Raw genomic sequence first — 26,490 nt, forward strand, 5'->3', positions numbered from 1 at the left:
GGAGAAACCTATATGGACAAGAGAACTTCATCTTGGAAACATGCTAGTGAAGATTCAAACTAATTACCCTGCATTTTGCTGGGCTGTGATTTGACAGTAGGCGCAGGGGTTAATAATGTACAGTACTTTTCGGTGAACTATTTTCAGCAGTGATTCTCTTGCCATTCATAAATATGACCTTGGTTTCCGTAATAATAAACAACCTTGTTCTCTGACATATGGCTGAACTAAAACTTATGAATTATTGACTTTCTTCAAATTTATCTTCTTTTAATAAGTGGATATTGTATGGAAGACCTTATAACTCTCATCCGCTGACACAAAAAAAAATATAAAGGACAATTTGGACAATAACAGAAAAAAATAAGTTAAATAACAAAGATGCCTATACAACAATTGCAGAATTTGCACATTAATATAGTTATATCTAATAATATTAGAATTTTTTTTCTTCTTTATCTTTCGGCTGCTCCCGTTAGGGGTTGCCACAGTGGATCATCTTCTTCCATATCTTATCTAATAATATTAGAATAATTCCAGGAATTATAAATAAACGTTATTGTTGTTACTGCGTACAGTACATTCCACCCTCCTTTGTCAATGCAGCAGCATGTGGCATCGTACACTCACTTCGCTGCACATATGGCTGTCTCTGGTGGATTTAATCAGGCCTCTTTTTCCTCTACTTTTCCTGGTGTGTTAAATGCTCAGCTAGATCACTTGAGACTTTATATCTGCAGTATGCTGGTATTAAGAATGCCTATAGCTTCACAGCACTACATCCTGTAAATAGGTCAGATCACAGTTTGGTGTTTGTTATGTCTCTTTATAAACTCATAATGCAGCAAGAAGAAATGAATACTAGGACAGTAAGGAGTGGACATGAAAGGCTAATTCGGTGCTACACAGCTAAAAAGAGGCAACAGATTAGAACATCTTTATGTGAATCACTCAGGTAGAACCTTGAAGGTTTTAATCACTGTGTAACAGCAAGATGCAGAGGATAGGAAGATATGGAAAAAGATGATTCACTGTGGCAACCCCTAACTGGAGCAGTCAAAAGACAAAGAAGAAGAAGAAAACTGACTACATCAGCTCCTGTACTGAAAACACCATACCTGCTATATGAGTGAAATGGCTTCCTATCAGTAAACCTTGGAACAGTAGTGATTTAAAGGTTCTGTGAAACATCAATAAACAGCCTTCAGATCAGGGGAAGAGCTACAGCGTTTCAATAAGTACTTATGAGAGGGCAAACATGCTTACAGAAGGAGGTGGAGGACAAATTGCAAAGGAATAAAGAGAATGATATTTGGATTTGTATGGGTAGAATTATTAACTATAAGAACCTACTGTAGGTTAGTCACCAGAGGAGGAACATTTGTACTAATGAGTGAAACATCTTCCACACAAGAGTTTTCTTTACACTTCCCCATCAGCTTAATACTCCAAACTCCAGACAGTCCTCCTTGCTGTTGCTGCAGTCCATACCATCATATAGTTCTACTTTTGACAAACCTCTTATTCACCAAGCTACATTACTTCCCTAGTGATGCCTGCACTCAACACCCCCTGGTCCTCACCCTCTGTGTACATTCCATTCATCCCTGTCATGGACAGTCTATAGCTGCTGACCAGGGAAAACAAAGCTATGGACTAGCAAGAATACAGGTAATGAATGGCATCATCTCTCTATTACAATAAAAAAATCCTGGGATGAGACGAACCTTTTTAGCCTGGGACAAGACGTGACTTTTTCAGAGAAATACTTTCACATCCCGTGAGACGAGACTTTGTGCCAAGAGATTTAACCACACCCGGGGCCGGAAATAAAAGACAAAGAGTAGATCACAAAGTAGAACCCCATAAATAATTCAAAATCATTGATACGATACACATGCAGAGCAGGTTAGAGATAATGAAAGTAAATTCACAAGTCTCAAAAAAATGATAGTAAAGATCACATTACCGTAAACAAATAGAAATTATTACTCAATGAAATAATGGAACAGCGAAAAGAGATCAAATATATTGTTCGGATTTAAACTTAAAATCGGAGACATGTAGATCGTCTAATTCGTGTTGCCATCAGGGAAAAGTAGTGTTTCTTCTTAATGAAGAGGTGTATCTGTGATAATTTAAAGATTTGTTGTTTGGTGAAAGTGAAATCCACATATGCGAGTGGCAGGGACGTGAAGTGACTGGCGCGTAGCACAGGCCAGGGGGGTTGGCAAGCGAAGCGAGCTGGGTGCAAAGCCCCCTACACTCTATGGTGTTAAACATGTCTGCAGGAAAATTATATCATTGATATTTATTCAGCCTGAGAAGGGTCTGCTGTGGAAGACATCCTGCCCAGCCTGATGCCAAAGAAAGGTAACCCTCAGTGAACTGAGAGCCTTTACCTCTCACATCATGAAAACACTGGAAAGACTTTTAGTCAACCACCTCAGACTCCAGGATTCATGACTACATGTCAGACACAGCACAGTTTATGAGGCCACATGGCTGTGTGTCAGACGTGGTGCCTCTCATAGCAGTTGTGAATGCAAGGTAGTAGCTAACCCTGGATGGGGTATCAATCCATCATTTTGATTGATTGAATCAACAATCAACATAAAATGCATGTCTTCGGGCACAGGTGAGGAAAACCGAAGTACTCTGAGAAAAACCCCATATAGACACGGGTACCGTAATTCAAACCCAGGATGCTGAATGCTTGAGGCAAAGGCTCTAAACACTACAACCATGTACCATTATTGAAAACATAAATTAAAACCAATTGAACTCAACATTACATTTAAAATTTTATCTTTTATCACCACAGTCAAGCATTGTCTTAGTAACTGAATGACCGCGGAGGCTACTTTAAAGTGTATTATCCAATATTTGCCATTTAATCAGATCTTAATGTCAAGGCATATGCTTTAAGTATGATTACATTTTGCCAATATTAAATAAATTGTTTTTTCACATTTAAATGTAAAACAGGAGATTAAGCTCCTCTTAGCTTCATGGATCTGGGGTTGAATCTTGATCTCTGTTTGTGTGCAGGATTTGCTGTCTCCTCTTTTTCCTCTACATACTGCAATTTTCCAAACACATCCCAAAGACATGCACATTAAGTTTAATGGAGGTGGAAGTTTGGTCTTGTAGGAATTATTGTGACTATGTCTGTGTATGCACAGATGCCCAGCAATAGCTACAGATCCCTTTAACAGCTGGTTCTTGTGTTGCAGAGGGCATAGTCAATACACTGTGGGCTCTGGTTACTGAAGATGCTTATGAAACAGGACAGGACCAGCCCCTCAATTCACTAAACAATCTCTCACCTTCATTGAGTTTCTCGATTCAGCCAATGGGGCCCAATTGAGGATATGAGTTTGTAAAAGAGGGCTGGAAGGGACTGTAACTACAATGAATCTGCTATAGCACAGGAGAGGAGTTACAACAGGCCACCATTGATAGAGGCTGCAATGCCTTATTTCTGCATATGCAGCTCTGAAGATAATTACTTGTAGGAGAACCAATGTAAGTCCAGAACCATGAAGAATGGCAGGAGCCATGCAAGGAGTCCCATTTGCAAATAGGTGGCAGCAGAGAGAACTGCTCTACAGTGTATGCCTTGTTGCTTCCTACTGTGATATACTGGTAGCTTAGGGGTCTGAGCTGTTGATGTCTGGCCCTTTAATACAAGGCTAGAGTTCAGGATTTCAGCTACAGAAGAGATGAGGATTTCCTTAGATCTTTCCTGATTCCTGAAGTGATAGCTGAGATTTTCCTGGAAGTCATTTCCAGGATTTAAGTAATACTTCAATCTGGGAGGAGGACGACTAGCAACAATACACATGGTGGGAGGAAGAGAGGCCAGAGAGGGAAGCTAAATGTAGGAAAGAGTGAAAAGGAAGAGATACACCTTTTTAGATAAGTGTAGTAGACACAGCTCCCAATACATAGGGCTGAGCCAATATACAGCAGATTGGCCTGGGGACTGTGGTGTTTTATTTTGTCATTATTTCATTGTGTCTTCTAAAACCTGTACCCTTCTAATTATTGTTTATTTTAAATAAATATTCTTGTACTTTCTTTGGCTTTCTTAGCCTCATTTGGGTTATAGAATGTTCTCAAGCCACATGTTATACTGAATAAAGCAAACCCAGAAAATGGATCAACAAATGAATTTAAAGGTGTCATACCATAAAAGACCAAAGCATTTTCACTTAAATAACAGATGAGGCTATCTCCTAAATTCATGTCTAATAATGCTCTTGAAGTGAAACTTTATCCAAGTCAAACCCTCTCTGTCAAAGTCCAGGGCTCTCTCTTTTCTTTCCAGACATTTTGATATATTTTTTCACTACAGCTTAGAAGAGAGAAATATTCTCAGTCAGTAACATGAACAAAGTAATTGTTGTAATTGTGGAAAAATAAAAGCTCTTCAACACTATGCTTTGAATTAGGTGTAAAATAATGAAGTAGATAAACAGTCTGATTGGCTGCTTATGAGATACAACCTCATGACTGGGAGAAATCCCCTTTTATCTTAGCAGGCTTTGAGTGTCCTCTTAAAAGAAGTGCATCAAGTCTTGAGAAATAAATATGGTTCATGGGAGTACAGTTTGGGTACTAACTGATGTTTAGTTGCCATCTGTATATAGCACAATGAAGTTCTTACTTCCATGTCTCCTCAAAACAGTTGAAAATAATACGTTAACAACGTACACAATATTAAATCAAAATTAAATAAAAGTTTTACTGGAGGAAAAATTGCATGCACATGCATTTCAGTAATACATATTTGGGTGTGGTGTGAAAAGTAGTAAAATATGTAAGCCCTTTTATTTCTGCCATAAAGTTATTGGGTATGGGAAAATAGGTATAACTTATCTGGGCAAAAAAATAATATTACAAATTCAGAAATGGACAATACAGGCTTTTCTAGGCACTTTTTTGGCTAAATTATTCTTGTATATTTGTTGTGATGTACTGTATCATGATTAGTTGCATTAACACTGCGTAGAAAAGGATAATGTGTTGCGGTATATGGATGTAGCAAAACAACAGATTCTCCTGCAGTCAGGTTATGTTCTTCGACAACACGACTTAAAAGCTTCTTGCAGTTTCAGAGCACACTTTCCTTGCTTTCTGTCTGCAGTTCATTTCCCTTCAATATATGTAAATATTGTCAAGTAAGTCCTTCACTATTTAACTACAAGACTTGTTCAAGACTAAAAAGATTCAATTCACATAGTCACTAAAGGATGTGGTTACTTGTACTTTTCTAGACAGCTTCTAATTCTATGTATATATCTTTTAAGGGTCCAGTGGCCAGAACAGTTACAAAAATACACGGTCTCATTAGTGTATTACAAGTTTGAATGTAATTCCTCTTTATTTGTACTAAATAGTATTGATTATATATCCCTTTGACCTGTGGTTGTAATAAGGTCCTTCTTGCATGCTATAAAATGTGACTAGATGAGCTTAACGTCAGCAAGAGCACTCCACCATAAATACCTTTGTTCCAATACCCCCAACATTTTGGGAGCAACTAAACAAACTAGGTGAACCCAGAAAATTGCCATTAAACCCGCAGAGAGAGAGTTATGATTACAACCCTAGATCAGAAAAAGTTGAGACGGTATGGAAAATGCAAATAAATAAAAACAAAATTGCAGCGATTTTTAATTTTACTTTCACTTTTATTTCATTGCAGACAGTATGCACCCAAGATATGTCATGTTTTGTTTGGTCAACTTCATTTTATTTGTTAATATATATCCATTCCTGCATTTCAGACCTGCATCACATTCTAAAAAAAGCTGGGATGAGGGCAAATTAAGGCCAGTAATGAAATAAAATAATTAAATAATGATGAAAACTAAGAGGTATGCTCACTATTAATTTATGATTCAGGCATTATTTATTTGCTTTTCACAATATGATTGATTTTTAGTAACTTTAGGAATAGTATACTGAGGCCTTTAATACAAAAATGTTTAGTAACATTTTTGAGCAATATCATTTTCTACCTTGCAGAAATTCGTGTTAAAGAACGGGGCATCCTGGAAGATGCAGGCTTTATTCATAGCATCACAGTTGGTGTGGCCCCTATCATTGTTGTGATGGCAAGTGTTAGCACCTTCATTCTCCATATGTGCTTGGACTTCGATCTGAATGCCTCGCAGGTAAAAACAACTCCCTCCTATCTGTGTACTTCTGTAATGCTTAATGTGAACTGAAAAAATCCTCTTACAGTTATTCAAAAATCACTGATGTAACATCTGTCTAGAGGCAATGTTAATCTTTTTGCTGTTGACATTGACCAACTTGTTTTTTACCATTTCTCGGTTCATTTAAGTGTACCTTTGGACTGGCATGAAGTAATATACACAGTTTCTTTTCAACTCTTTTAAAGGACTTCGTCCTTAAAAATCACATTCCTTAAAGTGAAGACTTGTTGACATATTTCTACTAAGTACTAAAACATTAATTTGAATGGCTATACAGTATATAAATATAAAGTGGCAGAAATATTATGTTACCTGAACCTTCTGTGCTCTTCTGTTGCAGGCATTCACAGTTTTCACTGTTTTCAACTCCATGTCCTTTGCACTCCGAATTGCTCCCTCAGCAGCAAGGGCTGTCTCTGAAGGTTCTGTGGCTATTAGCAGGTTTCAGGTAATGATTGAAGAATTAAATTTATACATCCTATCACATGTAATGGAAGTTTGGTGATTGGGCTAAAAATTCAGTATCAGGTTACTGTGGTGCTGCACATTAGGGGTCCATGGCAGTGCAGATTTTAGTAATAAAAACTAGGGGACTTCGCTCCCTGCTCGCTTTGCTTGACAAACCCCCCACCCCCACGATATGTGCCGTTGTGAAGAGGGGGGGCTGAACGCACCCCAAGGAGACGCGGTCGCTCCTCCAAAACCCCTCTTAAATGGTGATACAATGGGAAGCAAATACAGTTTTTTTTTACCTCCTCTTTGCTCGATCAGCTGCTGGCTTGCTGCTGCTGCCGTGCCGTGTGACCTGCATCTTGTGTGGCACTTTGAATATTTAAAAGCCTGTACAGCAGCTGTCCTTTTGTCTCACTGCCTTGTCTCTCTTCTCCCCCAGATATCCTCAAACATTATTCAATCTCTTTTCGCTGTTCCGTTATTTCGCCAAGTAATATTTTCCATTTATTTGCGCTAATGTGTTCTTTACTATCATTATTCTGAGACTTTCAAATTTTTTATCTCTAACCTGCTCTGCATTTGTATCGCATCAACATTTTTGAATTGTTTATGACATTCTACTTTGTCATCTACTCTTTGTCTTTTTCTGGCCCCGGGCATGGTTAAATCTCATGGCACAAAGTCTCGTTTCATGGGACGTGAAAGTGTCTTTCTGAGAAGGTCACGTCTCGTCTCTCTGAACAGGTCTCGTCTCGTCCCAAGTTTTTTTTATATAATACAGTGATAGTGCGTCTCAGGCTCTGTTGGTGCAAACCTATTTTATATTGATTGGTCATCTTAACCTTTAGTAGTAATAATCCTATGTTTCGGAACAGATGATATTTTGAAAGTTTTTATGAGATGTAAACAATCAGTGCCCTAAACAAAGAGTAAAATCTACTAAAAGACAGATAGATAGTACTTTATTTGTCCTAAGGAGAAATTAAGCTTTTATATCGTATGGAAATATGGTGAGTTAAACTTGACCTGAATGATTTGGCAGTTTTCAAAATGTGTACCAGCTGTACAAAAATGTGACATTTGAGACACGCCTTTTTGTTTTTTGTAAAGTATAAGAGCTCTTTACCAAACACTCTCACTCAACCCTGAGGTGGAAATGACATGTAGGATGTTTTTATGGGTTGTTGACAATTAAACTACCGTAAATGCAAAAGAAAATCCAGTCAATGGTCGGTCAAAAATGACACAAAAGACACAGCAAGCTAAATATTTTTAGATGATACTGTATACAAATTATGGAATGTTTATTATTTTTCTACTGTTCATTAATTTTGGGGAATGTAGAAAATGTCACAGAGTTTCATTCTGAACAATTTAAAATTAGGGTGCTTTTGGTGTTGTGAAATTTAAGGGACTTTTACTGATTTCAAAGACAAAAATTAAGTTTTTCACCCAAAGACATTATAAGAGTTAAGTGGGCTGATACATTCCTCCAGTTATTGTAGCCATCTGCTCATATCACTGTTTCCAAATAGCCAGCAACAAAACCAAGCTATTCAATATTTTTTGTTATTGTGTACTGGCCATGATCTGCTAATCTCTACATTTTTCATATGCCTGTAATAGTGGGTGCCTGTAAATAGATGCCCCTCATTATTTTTTGGAAAAACCTTTGACATGAACTGGCCCTCTCCTAACTACCAAGCAAAGTGCTGAGGCATCGTCTAGTGCAGTGGTTCCCAACCTATTTTTGTCCATGCCCCACGTAGGCCTCAATATTTTGATCATTTTATATTTTTGTTATATTGCAAAATTTTATAATCATTGTTACAATTCATATTATTTTAATTGGAAAAACGATTTCTAAGTAGAAAAATCCAAGCCGGATGTAAAATCATAAATTACAGGGTTCTTCACCATCCCTTTTATGTTTATATAAATAAATAAATGTCTCTGTAAAAAATAAAAATAAAAATTATTTGTTTTTTTCTATCATTTTTAACAGTGAGTTTCTGTTTTTTCATTTTATAAATTGTTTAACATACCTAAATTCTCGAATTGCCCCCCTAAAAAATCAAATTGCCCCCCAGTGGGGCGTATGCCCCACGTTGGGAATCACTGGTAGTGTAATAGTATCATGTTGGGCTGAGATTAGATCTCTTCTTTTTGCTGATTGTCAGCTTTGTCAAAATCAGCATTAATGTAGATAATAACAGTTTGTACTATTATCTTTAGCATCAGAAGTGTAAGATGTGGTGATTTTGTTTCCTTTCCTTGGATTTTGCGTTTATCACAACGGGACTACGAACCACTAAAACAGCTAGCACAAGCAGTCATTCTTTAAAGATAGAAAGTTACCTTTGGAAGCTTGGCAACAAACCTTTTGCTTTCTTCCATTTCTTTTTGTTTCTCTGCTTCACTTCACCAACTCAGTTTTCTGTTCATTAAATTCAGACTGTTACAGTGCAAGTTTCCTTCCATCACTGTGTAGTTTACACTTTGAGGCTTTATTTGCATTGCGAGGTAGGGTTGCTGTAGCATGGAACAGTCCATTTAGCCTAAAGCTGAAGGGGGGCTGCACTGGCAGAATGACACTGAAAATGATAGCTAGAACAGTAAGTTTGGTGTGTTTGAAAATTCTCAGAAAGAATAAATAAAAATAAGTTCATGCATTTTTAATGGAGCCCTCTGCATTTGTGTAACTTTTCCTAATGGTGAAGTTTGCCCCAGCCAAGGAAGTCAGACCATATTAGCTCAATTTCAGCTTTTTGAGGGGAAAAATGTGTTTGTCAACATGGAATAATAATAATAATAATAATAATACATTTTATTTATATAGCACCTTTCCTATTCTTAAGGCGCTTAGTAATGGCTTTATATTAGTTACGTGCAACTTCACAATTGTTGAGAGTCTGTGAAGTTGTTTTGTTGAATAGATGTAAACTACTGTGTAACTTAATGACTGTGAACAATCCCCACAAATGGAATTACATTGGAAAAGTGACAATAAAATTTTGGGAGGCTTTATTCATACTAATGGGATTTATAAAGTATCTATCTATCTATCTATCTATCTATCTATCTATCTATCTATCTATCTATCTATCTATCTATCTATCTATCTATCTATCTATCTATCTATCTATCTATCTATCTATCTATCTATCTATCTATCTATCTATCTATCTATCTAAAGGGAAATATTTGCCTTGAATTTACCATTATACTGGACATTCTGACACTCTTTTAATGTCTTGATATTGTCAGCAAATAAAAGAAAAAATTCTAAATACTGTAAATGTTTTGCTACTTAAAATATCAGCAAAACCACATCCCATGTCCAAGATTTAACTCTTCCACTGTTTGTCTTGTGCACAGAAATTATTGCTGATGCCGGAACAGCAGGCTATCGAAGGCAAAATGAAAGATGCTGAAAATGTTGTTGAATTCCACAAAGTAACACTGATTTGGGGTTTGCTACCAGAAAGACAATCACACCAGGGATTTGTACAAGAAAAATGGAAGTGTAAAAACATCAATGACATTGAGATGTCACGGAAGAAACAGAGGCTGGCATTGTGTATACAAGCAAGTCAAGAAAATGAAGCAATGAATGAGGAAAGTAAACCAAACACAGCAGCCAGCACTGAAATGGACAACACCCTGATTACAACAGCCTTCGACTTGCAGCATTATTTTCTGCTGAACACAACACTGCATAATGTTAGCTTTTGCCTAAAAAAGGTAGGACATATTTGCATATGTTTCTGGAATTCCTTTAGAGAAAAGCCAAGCAAAATGACACCTTTTATTGGCTAACTAAAAAGATTACAATATGCAAGCTTTCGAGGCAACTCAGGCCCCTTCTTCAGGCAAGTTGACACCTTTTATTGGCTAACTAAAAAGATTACAATATGCAAGCTTTCGAGGCAACTCAGGCCCCTTCTTCAGGCAAGATGTACTTGCCTGAAGAAGGGGCCTGAGTTGCCTCGAAAGCTTGCATATTGTAATCTTTTTAGTTAGCCAATAAAAAGTGTCATTTTGCTTGGCTTTTCTCTACATTCATAATGGCTAACACGGTACAACACCCTGGAATTCCTTTAATACTCTTTTGACAACTGCTAGAGATTACTGTTATCAATTCGATCCCTACTTGTATCCATGTAGTCTACACATGGTCACAAGGGGATGGAGCCTATTTTAGCAGCACCAGGGTAACACTTGACAAGGTGCAGAGGGTTCCCCTGTACACATCCACGTTCATTTATGCCAGACCAATTTATCAGTCTAACTTACTGCACATCTTTGGGCTGTATGAGGAAACTTGGGGGGGGGGGGGGGGGGATCATACTACCACAACTTACTGTATAACCATATATTGTGTGCTGACTGACAATAGTCATTGCTGGCATAAAGCAGTGTTTTAAATTAAACCTGAATCGAAAAGTAGCATTACATTGTATAGCTCTTTTTAGTGATTGTAGGCACAGAGCAGTCTAACACAGGTAAAATACAGTTACAACATGCACACACATAAAGACACAGTTTAGTTTATGTACAGTAAACAAAACCAATATAATTTGATTAAATCAAAAAGGATCCTAACTGTACCTGTCAATTGATATTTTTGTTGATATATAACTAGAGGAGAGGGAAACAACAACACTAATCAGCATCATCCACAGTCACAGTTATGGAGACGTAGGCCAACTAGCCGCTTACCCACTCCTGGACATTCCACTGGGCAGTATAATAGGGCAAGAAACCATCTTGAAACTAGAACTGAGGCACCAAGTGCCATCGCTGGATATAGAGAATGATAAGTAATGGTTCATGATTAATGTATTATTTATATTTTTGTACGAATGACTAACAAACAGAAATGCTATATAAGCAGCTAACTTACAGTTCTGCTTCTTTGTCAATAGACAGATATTGTTAAGTTCCATTTATTTTAATCAGTTTATAACTGCTTTGTTTTCCTGTGTTTAAAAATAAATCTGTTCAATATGCATATGCATTCTGTAATTAGTAATTTGTAAACCTGGAAATTGTATTTAACTGTGAACTTGTTACAGCGCCCAGAGCCTGCACTCAATGAAGAATGCTATAAAAAAATAGGAGGAATTGAATTGTGTTGTGCTGGTGGTACTTCGAAGCCTAGCAATATCGATGAAACCTTGTTTGATCCCTACCTCTTTGGTAGGTAATTGTATGAAATACAGTTTTTAGAACAGCTGCCATTGAAAAAAAAACTAACTCCGGTATCCAAAAAATCCAAGAGATTCTGGGAGAATATCCAAACTCCATGCACTCAATGACCTGGCTGGGAATATGTGCCAGATTCTTGAAATGCACAAAGGATACATCCTGCTATTCTGCTGAATACTTCACTTTTAAGTGCTTTGTATTACATGCTTTAAATTTAGCATATAGATCAGAACTGGACAAACATCATATTTGTTCATCACGTGTATCTTGACAGATGCAGTGCAGAATGTGACAATAAAATGACCCAAATACCTTTGCTAAGTGCAGGAAGCTAACAAGGCTGCCTAACAGTTACAAAGCTATCTTGTTGACGAAAGCAATAATGACAAAACTAGTTATGTAATATCTAAGTTTAATTATTTTAATAAGTTACTTATTTATTTGTTATAATGCCAAAATATAACTTGGAGTTTAAACATTGAGAAAATCCATCTCTTCTGAAACAGCAGAACTTTAAACCTGTCTTCCCATCTAAATGACCCATAAGACTTCTGGAACAACATCTTTTGAACAGGCCAGAAGTAAATAGAGTTATTAGGTTATTATGCACAATGTCATGTATTTGGAAAACCAAAGAGAGAACATCACCACAAAAACATCCTGCTGTCAGGTGTGATGGTTGAAGAGGTGATAATTTGGAGATGTGTTGCAGCCACGGGAACTGCACACTGGCACATCTATAAGCAAATGAGTGAAAGATAAAACAGTCAAGGTTTTGGAATGCCATGTCAAAGTTCAGACTTCAACTTTATTGCACTGATTTGACAAAACCATAAGCAAGCTTTATTACATATCCGTAGGTGTATAGAAAAGCTGTGATAGACAAGTTCATATACAGTTTGTATATTTTATTAAAATCCACAATTGAAGAGACTTAATCAATGCAGATGGCAAAACAATCTAATTGAAATTCAGACTCTTAACAATCACACATCACTTTGAATTCTCCAGTAGTTTAACACTTCACACAACACTCCAGCATTTAAAACTAGAGAGCTCACCTTGCCCCCTAGCATAAAACTGTTACTGTTTATCACACTTCCCCTCCTTTCAATGTGCATGTTTGCACCAACGTGAATGTTGAACAAAAGTAGTCTGACATTACACTACCATCATCATGAAGTACTAGTTAATCAGAAAAGAACCTAGGAAAAAAAAAAACAAATGAGATACTTCAAAAAATCTATATGCTTTAAATATTAATGTTGCTTTAACATATTTCATAAAATATATTTCTGCAAATTTAAAATTTTGTGGTGTTATACCTAAGGTGTATATTTGATCTCTGTCTCATTACCTTTTCCCCCCAAAATGGAAATTATGCTTCACTCTGTTAATAAATAAAATGGGAATTTCATGTAATTTCAGGGTAAATTAGTTGGAGTCTGTGGAGCAGTTGGAAGTGGGAAGAGTTCGTTACTTTCTGCAATCCTGGGGCAGGTATGTAGGAGCCTTTAATAATGAATGTTGGCTAGTCTCTGTTCATCTACATCACTTACCAGAATCACACTTAGCCAGTATAGCGTTCATCTCTAAAAAAAGAAAAAGTTGATTCTTTTTGGTAAACACAATGTTTCTTTGACACACCTGGTCAAATACACTTTACTTTCCATGCTTTTTATCAATAAAATATTGTGAAAGGGTCCTTGGTTAGCTAGTGAGACCCATGAGGGACAATTCAATCCTATCCAAAGGTCTTAGTGTAAAGACAGCATGTGGAGAACATTTTTAATGACAGGTTCTGGCATGAAGAAGCCACTGTGGGAAAAGTATCCTTTCAATGTCAGGGAATAATCTGGATATAGTGGAGTGTGCTACAGATCTTGCCTGATGTCCTCCATAACATTAGCCTTGTTCCTCTCCACTTTTGAATATGTGAAATAAACATGTGTTAGAAATATGTTGATGTTATATTTAGGCAGCCACCAAAGTGTTACCTTAAAATCCAACTCCTTAAATGACATTTTATGAATGACATGTAATGGTGGTTAAAGTAACAGTGCATGACCAACTTATGGGGCTGTATAGAATTCTCATGAAAATTTCATGCAAATCTCACCAATTTCATTCTAAATTTGATCTTAAATTATATTTTTCCAAGTCCAAAGTGATTACTTCACAAACAGGGTATATATGCATTTGTTATGTGAAACTGTGTTCTAATGTTAAGTGTTTTCCCTCACTGGCTGTTTATAACAAGAGCTACTGGGGCATGGGGCAGTACCGGAAAATAAAAGCCCTAAAAACAAGTTTGTGAGAACAAAAAAAGGATCTGAAAATAATCATTTTATTGCATATTCCTGGTTCTCACATAAATGCAGAAGTAATTCAAAACAAAACTAACCATAATGCATGAAAAGTTTACTAGGATTTTATCTTTCAAAAGGAAATCATACCCTGGGTGTGTGAAAAATTATTGCGGAAGAAGACAAGTGCTGAGATTTCAATTACAGCAGTCTTTTTTTAAAATGGCTGAATCTCATAATATTAGTGTTTTTTTGTTCAAGTATAACATGTATAAAACTATGGGGCTCTGTCCCCTGCTCGCTTCACGGGCGGGAGCTATGCGCTAGCCACTTCGCAGATCTGCCGCTCACATATGGGGAAGCAGATGCACAATTTAAACAGATTGTTATTTTCATGGGAATTGTTACATATGCATAATAGAACTAACTATTTTACAGTATAGTGAGTAATTAACCTTAGTAAAAAATAGGTTTGAAAGAAAATTATGTTTCATGTTGTGTTAGAGGTGTTCGTTGCTTCTATGTTTTTGTTCTGTTTGGCTTTGAAATTAACATGCAAATACTTTTTAAACGTACACTTTTACTGTAAAACTTCATCCATCCATCCATTTTCCAACCCGCTGAATCCAAACACAGGGACACGGGGGTCTGCTGGAGCCAATCCCAGCCAACACAGGGCACAAGGCAGGTACCAATCCCAGGCAGGGTGCCAACCCACCGCAGGACACACACAAATAGACCCACCAAGCATACACTAGGGCCAATTTAGAATCGCCAATCCACCTAACCTGCATGTCTTTGGATGGTGGGAGGAAACCGGAGCTCCCAGAGGAGACCCACGAAGACACGGGGAGAACATGCAAACTCCACACAGGGAGGACCCGGGAAGCGAACCCAGGTCCCCAGATCTCCCAACTGTGAGGCAGCAGCGCTACCCACTGCGCCACCGTGCCGCCCCACTGTAAAACTTCAGTAAAAACTGTTTTTTTTAATTAACTTTTTGTCAATATCACATTGAATTTTGATTCCATGTTTGGACTTACATCGTGACAACGCAACGTATAACTGCCCATGAGTGAATATCATTTCTTTCTCTCTAATAAATAAACCGACTTTTTGTAATGTTTGTCCCTGTTATTTGTTAATTGTCATAGCAAAAGCTATTCTAACGGGAAACTGTAAATGTTTTAATATGAATGGCATATCAAGATCTCCTTTGGTGTCTAATGTTATCCGTGGAAAATGTACTACATTACCTTTCTTGTCGCCTGTTAAAATTTTACATGTCACAATTCTTCGACCAATTTTGAATGCAGCTAATCTTGTCCTATTGCATAGGCCATCACTCAGACATGAATTACACAATAACATTACGATACATCCTTCTTTCAACAGTAATTCGGCCGGTGGAAGACCGGACAGTATTAATGGTTGTAGATATTCTATGGGATTTTGTAAGTTGATGTTTTCATCTTCCACAACATCACCACCAACTGTTTCAGTATAGTCTATTGATACCAATTTGCCGTGTAACCGATCAACAATTTTTGTGTTAATTCGTTTGACTTAATTGTTTCTTGGTGCTAGGATTGCCCATGTAATCATTTCTTCTGTTGATTAGCCTTCGGGATGAAATTCTTCAATAAGATTTGGATATAATAAGTCTTCTTTTATTGGGAACTTAAAGTGAGAAAATCCTAAAAATTTATAAGAGCTGAGAGCGCAGGAACTGTGTCTGACAAAAGCGTTGAAAATGGTCGAGAGAAGGGCGGGACTTGAAAAAATCTCATGGCAATAGTCTTGTCTCGCGGGACTTGAAAAAATCTCTTGGCAATAGTCTCGTCTCAAGATTTTCTTTTATAATAGGGAGATATGTGTGAAATTGCAAGATGTGGATCAATACTCGACAGCTGTCTTGGATTTATTCTATATGTTTTTAAGCTTTTATTTTCTGGTAATGCCCCATTCCCCATTAGCCTCTATTGTAAAGCACCAGTGAGGGCAAGATATTTTAAAAAATGTATAGAAAACACTTAACTTTGTAGCGCAATTTTGTGAAGAAATAACTTTGACTTGAAAAACACCACATTTATACTTTAAGATCACAGAGCTGAAGGAATGGATCAACACTGATAATGGTGGTGGAGAAACCAGGCACAGACATGTGATTCTGATAGTACTAGTTGGAGCCAAAGGGGGCAAGTTTATGATTTGTTGTTTTGTTTTGCAGATAAGTGTGTCACATTAATATATCACAAGGTTATTGATTCAGCCTTTACCTCAACTCAACTCACTATGTTCCTGTCTTAGTCTGTGGGTATAGAAATTAGGGAACCATTTTTCTACCCTGTCCATTTGCCTGTAGTGGTGCTGCAATGATAATCTACAATAAGATAAAAGAAGTTCTGTACAGCACATTTAAAATCATTCAATGTTTTCTGGTTCTGGATTGCCAAGATTTCAGTCCGTAGACTTTTGCAATTTACCTGTCTAAATGTCTTTCTTGTTACCATGTCTAATCTTAGGCTAACTCTCTATAATTTTCTAGATGACCCTAATTGAAGGAACACTTGCAGTAAATGAAAGGGTATCTTATGTAGCCCAGCAGCCATGGATTCTAAATGAAACTCTAAAAGAGAATATCCTGTTTGGAGAAGATTTTAATGAAGAGAGGTAATGAGAATAATTGTGTTTATTCCTGTAGATCTGGTCTCATTGCACTACTACTGCTTTTACTTGTAACTCATAAATGTTAGTTTATTACTACACTCTAATTATAAAAATAAAATTCACCTACTAACATAATTCACTTCATAAAATTATTCTGCATGGCATGTTTTCTCAATGAACACTATCTTAAATTCTACAGAACATTTTGTGTAAACATTACAAAAAAGCCATCCATTCTCTTAACCCAGTTTTTATAGTAAAAGAGTGTAAAGAAGGGAACAATCTTAGGTGGGAGTTCAATCATAGGGCAAATTACACATTCAAGTTTAGCTTAGTGCACTTTGCCAATTGACGTAACCTGCCTAACGCTTTCAAAATAAGTGTGCACATACAAAAAAAATCACATACAGACTCCATATACAGTGACTAGGCCAGAATCCACACACATTCAGTAGAAGTCGATTGAAAATGTAAGGCTGTCATCATGAGTACAATTTAACTGGTGAAAAGGAGGGCCTGGGTACCTCAACTGATTTACTATGCTACTCAAGTAACTCTCCAATAAAGGCTATGTTTTCCTCAAAGGTTTTTATTTTAAATCCACAGCCACAGTAATGTAAATATATTAATAATCAACATGCAATAATTAGATTAATCCAACCCCAAGCAGCTATCCTCAAAATAAACCAAGGAATATTCTGTCTGACTTCAATTACAGATTAGTTTACTGTTTAAAATTTAGCTTGAGAGAGGTCACTTTGACTTGTAGATTTTGGGGTCAGTATTTTCCGCTTTTACATGTCAGGTAGCTGCTCCAATCAGTAAACAGATTTTCAGTAGTCAGTCTGAGCTATTGAAACAGCTGCACAGCTGCATGTTCATGCCTAAAGCTAATGCCTTAATGTGTTGCCTGTTCAAACAGCAGTGCTGCAGTCTGAGTCAAATCTCTAACACCCATCAGACACACCACTGTAACAAAATATTTCATAAACAAATGTCATGCATGGGCATCTGAGGGTACAGCTGTCTGGTTCTGCTGATGCTTGCAGTATCATTCCAGGATGAGAGGGGGCATTGTTGCTAACTATATTGCCTCTATTTCTGTTATGGAAAATGGCCAGAGGAGGCAATTGAGCTGTGTCCATAATGCTCCAGTAAAGCTCTATAAGTACCGTCATCCCCAGAAGCAGTGGTGTCAGTTGAGAAGCAGACCCTCTGCATGACCCTGAAAGTGATGAGCTTGACAGAGACACAGACATAGAAGAGCCACATAGGCTTTCTTGACAGTTATTATGCTTGTGTTCTGTTGTTGTGCCCCTGAGTGTTTGTATCTGTTTGGACTCTTGCATTAAACAGGGTGGCCTGGTTGGTCACCTATCTTTTCTTATGAGTTCTCTTCTCATTTACCCATTGACACAAGAATGTCTCTTTGATGAAGTAAATATAAAAGTAAAAGCATTTCATCTTTCAAAGCGTTAACCCAATCCCAGAATGCAACTGAACATTGCAACAAGTTGTTAATAAAACAAGAAAGTACTGTACTTATTTTACCACAATCACAGTAAATTAGGCAAACTAAAAAAACACACACACACAACAGTCTGTGTTATATAAATAACACTAATGGTATTTATGAACTTTTCTTCATTTTAAATTTTTAAATGTGATAATGTAAGTAAGATTTAGTTTATAATGTATCTTAATTGTACAAACAATTAATAATATTTGAATTAGGAAATGATGTAAATATGTAGCAGTACAGTTGTGATTCTAAAAAAAGTGCAATTATTTTAAAGGTTTGCCTACCCACTCCCCCAGCCTAAATGCCAAACTCTGCCCATGATTGTCACCACTACATCACAATTCTGCAAAAAAACATAAAATAAAATAAAAGGAATGTAACAGTAGGCTAATAGTGCCAGAGCAATAAAGTAGTATTTAAAATGTTAAACAAATTTGGGTAAAGACAAGGGTTAATGCTTTTTAAAAGTAATTGCACCAAGAGAAATATAAAGAAGTTGTAACCTCACCATGACCATCACAAAGTCAATGGAAGAATTTGAAACTTTAAGTTCTCCAGTGGATATGGTCATTGTCATCTGAGAAGGTGCTGCTTCCTATAAGCTTATTCTTTTACCTCAGAAATCTATACAAAAAGTTTTTTTTACCTTTTAAAGTAGTGTTCTGATGAAATATTGCATCCAGCAGTAATTTCAAAATGTTTAAACATACACAATGCACTTGCATGGACAGACAAAGAGATTGGCTGCCTGTGTTTGCCCTTGATCTGTCTTTATTTGAAAATACAGATCTTAAATTCACCAGTATTGCTTGCAGTGCTGATCACCACGTTAATGTTTTATTTGTGAAAAATGATTAGCTAATAATACTTTATTATTAAGTATTTGTAGTATAACTAATATAATATAGGACTTAGCTGATCATTTATTTAATACAATAAATTATCAATGTTGGAAGACTCAGACAATAACTGGTAAATATTGGTTTTGAATTTTAAGTGACTTGCTGAATGTTATAATTTAACAAAATTGTAATATATTGTTATTCTTGCTTCTTTTTAGCTTATGAAAAAAATATGTTTTATTGTTCTATTAAAAGTATTATTACAATTTTAAAGTATGATACTTCTCTCCTTACTGTGCCAAAGTGAGCCTAAATGTATTTTCTCATGAAATTTGCCATAACGTTTTTTGAACCAGGATGAATAAAAAAATATATGGATGTTTTGATTACATATAGTCAAAGGATTCAAGTTGCTGTACTGTGTAAATGTAAACATTTTGAAGTTGATTTTTTAAAATCTTAATACTTTACCTGTTTCCTGCAGTTCAAAAGACTAAACGTAAAATACATGAGTTGTTTTAGGCATTCCAGTACAATTGCTTCAAATCTTGTTTCACTTCAATATAAAGAATGAGGGTGGTCCTAGAAACTGTGATGTCAGGGAGACTCCACCCACAAAACACCAGCACCACAGAAGAACACATTATATCTATCCATCCATCCATCCATCCATCCATTTTCCAACCCGCTGATTCCAAACAGGATCACGGGGGTCTGCTGGAGCCAATCCCAGCCAACACAGGACATGGAACCAATCCCAGGCAGGGTGCCAACCCACCGCAGGACACACACAAACACACCCACACACCAAGCACACGCTAGGGCCAATTTAGAATCGCCAATCCACCTAACCTGCATGTCTTTGGATTGTGGAAGGAAACCAGAGCGCCCGGAGGAAACCCACGCAGACACGGGGAGAACATGCAAACTCCACGCAGGGAGGACCCGTGAATCAAACCCAGGTCCCCAGGTCTCCCAACTGCAAGGCAGCAGCGCTACCCACTGCGCCACCGTGCTGCCCACATTATATCTAGATAATATAAAATAAATAAACAGTACCAAAATAAACATAAATAAAATAATCACATGAAAAATAATTGCTTAAAATAAACAAAGAATAAACAGAAAGGAAAAATAAATATAAGACAAGGAGCACACCCTGGCACATATTTCAATTGTGGCAAAGCACCATTTGTTTCACACATTTTACTGCAAATAGCTTCTCTCACCACTACTAGAAATATTTACTTTTTAATTTTATTAAAAGTACTTTTTTTAAAATACTATTTTATCCATCCATCCATCCATTTTCCAACCCGCTGAATCCGAACACAGTGTCACGGGGGTCTGCTGGAGCCAATCCCAGCCAACACAGGGCACAAGGCATGAAACAATCCTGGGCAGGGTGCCAATCCACCGCAGGACACACACAAACACACCCACTCACCAAGCACACACTAGGGACAATTTAGAATCGCCAATCCACCTAACCTGCATGTCTTTGGACTGTGGGAGGAAACCGGAGTGCCCGGAGGAAACCCACGCAGACACGGGGAGAACATGCAAACTCCACGCAGGGAGGACCTGGGAAGCGAACCCAGGTCCCCAGATCTCCCAACTGCAAGGCAGCAGCACTACCCACTGCGCCACCATACTATTTTATATTACTTGTAATTATATACAAGGTATAAAATTGTTATTAAATCTAATGTATTTTCTGTCTTTAAAATCTATAATGTAAACTTAATGATGTAGCTGTATGCCAACATTACCGTGTCCAGAGATTTTTCATGTTGTTTGTTTAATTTGCTTACACTTAGAAATGTTAACTTGTCTCATGATCTACATCTTTAGGTATAATGCTGTTTTAGAGGGCTGCTGTTTGATTCCTGACATTGATAACTTACCCCATGGGGACATGACAGAGGTAAATAATCAATAATATGCTACCTTTTCATTTGATTTTTTTTCATTTTAGTTTGTTTTTACAAAAATGTATATTGATCATTGCTTTTTCATACGGCCAAAACTGCTATATACACATATTTCTGCCTAGAATTAGTAACCTATTTTACAGTTTCATAAGATTTTTCAGATGTTCATTCCGGAGGCTGAAACGGTCTTTTACATTTTAACATGAACTGCATGTAGTAGAGCTTTTGTTTAAGTTATAATTTAACAAATAATCTTACATAATATTAAAAGCAACACTCTTTAACTGGTAATCTAAAAACTGAAATGTTAAATTTCAAATGAAGTTGCCTGCTTATTTTATCCTTTTTTTTATATGTAAAAATGTCTTTCAGGTTGGAGAACGTGGAGCAAACCTCAGTGGTGGCCAGCGCCAGCGGGTCAGCCTGGCTAGAGCAGTGTACAGCAGCCAAAGTCTGTTGCTTCTTGATGATCCCCTCAGTGCTGTAGACGTTCATGTTGGGGCACAACTGTTTTACAATGTCATCCGTGCTGCTACCAAGGAAAAGACAGTACTGTTTGTAACCCATCAGATTGAGGTAGAAAATCGCATTCAGTATTCGAACTGAAATATTCACAAGAGTTCATTTTGCAAAGCTCTTTCTATTGTTTGTGTTATGTACTTATAGATATACCCTTGCTTATCTAACTCTCTTTTTTTTGTAATTGTAATCTGTTTTTCTTTTGTACCTGTGGATTTTTTGTTTGCATGTTTTAATTGTATTGATTGTTGTAAAATGATATCCCTTTACAATAAATCTGCTTTTTTAAGAAATCTGTATGTAGATAAAAGTCCATATTCTTTTGCATCCACACTAGTCATTTTCATGTTCAGTCCTGGGGATTTTTATTCCAACCAAAGCCACAATCAGTGTGTTTATCCCTAATCTTCTTTATTTGATCTAATTGTTTAGTTATTTGGCCTTCAAATATTTCTTGAAAAATAAAAAAAAAAATCATTTTATTTCTTTTTAATTTACCCTTTGCTCCCTTAATTATATCCTAAGCAATAAGAAGTGCAGAAGCAGGTGCAAAAAACATTGAATGCTGAAGGAGACCGATAACTTCACTGCCATTTTCACTCTGCTCATTAAGAAGTGCTTCTTACAAATGGGCAGACAAATAAAAATGGCATTGAATTAACTGATCCACTTTATTACTCAATTCTCTGAGCATTTGGGTACACCCACCTAATATCAAATTGGTCTTCTTTTTGCCATCAGAAGTGTCAAGGGTACACCACTACTAACACAAAATTAAACAATTCTATCCATCAAATAACAATAACAATTTAAAGATCATATAAAATGTTAGTTGGGCAAGATAGATATCTTATACTGATGGCTGCACTTAACCTACCATGGAGAGAGCTGACAAATGTCTGTTGGCAGATCATAGAAATAATTATACTAATAAGACAACAAATGTGAATTTGACTCGATATCTAGACACTTCCAAACTTTTAATTTCTGTTGTAATGCCATTCAACAAACTAAATGTTATATTTGGTGCAAGTGATGTGTTTAGTGTATTTTAGTTCAATATCATAGAAGCAGCTGCTTGAGTGCTAGATTTGTTTTCCCTAAGTTAATAACTATAAACGCCCAGCTGCGGACATGCTTGCACGAATATCTTGTTGATAAGAACATTTTTTTGCAGTATCTAGTGGATTGTGATGAAGTCATATTCATGAAAGAAGGCTGCATTGCAGAGCAAGGAAATCACATGGACCTGATGAGCCATCAAAGGGAATATGCTGCACTTTTTCATAATATGCAACAAAAGGTAAGACATTTTTTTTGTGAATTAACCCATAAAACAAGAACCTTTAATTTTTACGGCCACACACAAGCGTAAATAAACCTTTAAAGCTCCATACAGATACAGATCAATGACATATTACTTCACATGTTTCAAACATGACACTCTGAAACTGCCTTTAGATAACAGAAACCTAAAATCAATATATGAGCTATAAACACGTTTTTTTTTTTTTATTAAAAGTTAACATTTTTAAACTTAAGTCTTATTGCAAGTAGGAGATAAACCATTTTTTTACATGTGAAATCATGTTGTAGGACTTGATCCAGAAAGCCAAGCAAAACATGAAGCAGAAAACAAAGAAGGTGGATGACCATGTGTTAAGTAGTATGACGTCAACCAAAATCTTGCTAAAGCATAATCAAGCAGGTACTAATGTAATTAATGGCTTAATCATTTTGAATGAAAATAAATCAATGTAAATGAGTTTTCATACAGTGAAAGTGAGTTGAAACAGCATATTGCTAGCTTATCTAACAAATCAGCCTTTTAATCATTCCTTTGAAAATAAGATGAGCCTATGCTCACTTCCTTGTACGTTTCAAGATAAACCAGTTTGAATTTGATCAGACACTAAGATCAAATCCCAGAACTGGACTAGCCAGTTTTAACTGTTAACACGACTACAAGACACTGTTAGCTATAACCCTGCCCTTTTGCTATAGCAGAGTTCATAGGGTTGTGTTTGACAATCAGTATTATGGATTATGTGTGACTCTAAGTGTTAACTATGACAGGATGGCATAACAGTAATACTAAGAAACCTAACAGCCACCATAAAGAAACTGTGCTGGTCATATTGCATGTTTTGCCTTCTTTACTACCTTGCAGTTTATGAAGATGAAAAAAAAGACGCTTATGGTACAGTTTATACATGCTACATGTGCACTTCTTAATGCACATTGCTGCCAACAAATGGGGTAGATGTTCTTCTGTATCTTTTGTTAAACATTGAATCAAACACAACAAATGACAATCATTTTGTTCAAAGAGTGTATTTCTTATTCAGAGTGCAAAATGGTAATCCAACAAAATGTGTGCATTTCTGGACAGAAACTAATCACAGGTGCTTTAAATTACATTGACTACATGTTGATTTAAAAGTGAGTGTTATGATAAGAACTTACTAGGTTCTACTATGAAAAAAAATTAGAAATGAAATACTACTAAGTAAGTGGCAGCTGTCTCTTTTAGAAATGTACATTAAATAGTATTACTGTAAGTGACTGTAGATTAGCATTTAGTTTTGTAAAGGTTATTCTACACTATAGACATACGTCAGAGTTATAAATAAAACCCTGACACCCTTTTATACAGTAGACCCTGTGTGCTACACTTTATATGAAGCATGTGCTAAGTAGTGGCTGGTTAACTTGTTAAGTGTGACAAAGTGCCGAACTTGGCAGTATTCCTTCCTCGCAGTATTAGGCCACTTCACAGCTATGTTTTTTTTTTTTACCTGTGGAGACTGCAGGATCTCCTTTGTCTTTGTGGATTTCCTTCTGCAACTCTAGCTTATATCTACATTTCAAGCACACCAAGTTAGCCTGAAGGGCGCAAGTAAACCCTATTCATAACTTATTCCTGCCTTTTAATCAGTCCTGACTGGAAGAATGCATTTTAGCTCCCACAAAATAAATCAATTGAGAGATTTGAAAATAAATGGACGAGTATTTGATTTCTACAGCAGCTTTTGGGCTTTTACTTTGGAGTTTTAAAGCATGAATGGTGACTAAGCTTACGGTGTCTTAGAAAAGATAGATGTTGGGTTGGAATAAGAACATTTTAAGTCATATGAAAGCAGCAGCAGAAATTGCCAAACCATTGTTTTAATTTTTTTCTGGTACAATTCCTGTTGATACTAACCAATAAAAAGGTGTGTTTTCTCATATTTGCATCCCATTTATTTTTTTTTTATTTTGCTTCAATTATTCTCTTTGCCATATAGAGGGCTTTCATAGTGTGCTCTTATGTTACTTGCAGAGATACTTTTAAGGGTATTCACTCATTTAATACATATAATAAAACATTTTATTTTATAAATGCATTTGTTGATTGCTTTATCTTTCATTCAGAACTGAACTCACAAACACAGTCAATTAGGATTTGTTTTAGATACTCAAAGTAGTGTAGCACAACATGGATGGTGTGATAGCATAATGGTTAGCAATGCTACTTTATAGCTCCAAAGTCTAATATACAGAAAAGTAACATAATGCAAAAAATAGATATCAGTATTTACTTGAGTGAAAGGCAATTGTTAAAGCTGAATGAACTAAGAAGTGAAGATACTAAACTAAGATTGAGACATTGCTTTAGTTGGAGGATGTAAACAACTTCAGCCTTCAGCTTAACTTTAAATGATTTGTTAAATGTAATAAATGGACAATGGGATCAAACTACAGAGGAAGGAACTCCAGAAAGATGAAGGTCCATTCAGATTGCAGTTGATTAAAGTTCTCAGGAAACAGAGAAGACAGGCTTTATAGGATTTAAAATTTCACATATTATAAGATGAAAATGATATACTGTTAACAGCGTTTTCTCAGTTTGGTGCAGGTGGTTTTGTATTTGAAGATTTCCTGGAAGTAGGCAGAAATTCTAAAAGTTCAGAGATCCATTGTGGACTAATGTGATCTTTATAGCTGCTTTATTTTATAACTTTAAAGTGAAACATCAGCTTCATCATATCAGAGGGTGGCAAAGTGGTTAGGTAATTAGCACTGCTGCTTCACTGATCCAACACACCAGGCCTGTGTAGATTTTCTTCCAGGAACTCTTGCATTCCTTCCACATCTCAAAGACAAGCATGATAAGTTAAAATTGGTGACTCAAAATTGCTCCCAAATGTGGTATTTTCATGACTTGTTCCAGCCTTGCTCCTGATACTGCCAGGATAGGCTGTAGCCACCCACACATCTCTGAGTTGGATTAAATTAATTTTAAGATTAAATTTAAGTGCCTAGAATATTTGGCTTAATATTCTCTTAAGGTCTCCAAATCCTGTTATGACAACAGGTGTTTAAACTGGCATCCACTGGGGACTGAATGCCAGTCCAAACAAGATTAGTCAGCTAACCATTTACAAAACATTTTGGCAATCAGCAGAAATTCCTTTTAAATCAAAAAATTTTTGAGTATAAATAATATTTCACGTTTGTTACACCATTTCAGAGTGGTTCTCACACACTGGTTAGCAATGCTTCCTCACAATGTCAAAATTTTTATTTTATGGTTTATATATACAGTATATATATATGTGTATATATATATATTATAATAAAAAAATCCTGCAACTAGACGAGACTTTTTGGAAAATTTTTTTCAAGTCCCGCGAGTTGAGACTTTGGCCCTCCTCTCAACCATAGAAAACCACACACACAGTACTCTCACCTCTCATTCGTGTGAATGCTTTAGACAGACACAGTTCTTGCTCCGACGAGACGAGACATTTCATCACGAAG

General features: G+C 36.4%; 1 protein-coding gene across 3 annotated transcripts in view; it reads left to right on the forward strand.

The window, feature by feature from the left end:
* wu:fb13g09 (ATP-binding cassette sub-family C member 5) overlaps positions 1-26,490 on the forward strand; it is a 141,423-nt gene that overhangs the window by 73,738 nt on the left and 41,195 nt on the right. For 2 of the 3 annotated variants that reach the window (XM_028815935.2, XM_051934350.1), the window contains 9 exons: positions 6,037-6,185; positions 6,571-6,678; positions 10,062-10,427; positions 13,323-13,394; positions 16,749-16,873; positions 21,089-21,161; positions 21,541-21,744; positions 22,865-22,990; positions 23,284-23,395. In XM_028815935.2, coding sequence (XP_028671768.1) covers positions 6,037-6,185; positions 6,571-6,678; positions 10,062-10,427; positions 13,323-13,394; positions 16,749-16,873; positions 21,089-21,161; positions 21,541-21,744; positions 22,865-22,990; positions 23,284-23,395 — 1,335 coding nt within the window. Of the gene's footprint in view, positions 1-6,036; positions 6,186-6,570; positions 6,679-10,061; positions 10,428-13,322; positions 13,395-16,748; positions 16,874-21,088; positions 21,162-21,540; positions 21,745-22,864; positions 22,991-23,283; positions 23,396-26,490 lie in introns of those variants that run through there. The other variant, XM_051934351.1, reaches the window with a different exon arrangement.

Source organism: Erpetoichthys calabaricus, chromosome 12 (genome assembly GCF_900747795.2).
Source record: "Erpetoichthys calabaricus chromosome 12, fErpCal1.3, whole genome shotgun sequence".
NCBI classification, from domain to species: Eukaryota; Metazoa; Chordata; class Cladistia; order Polypteriformes; family Polypteridae; genus Erpetoichthys; species Erpetoichthys calabaricus.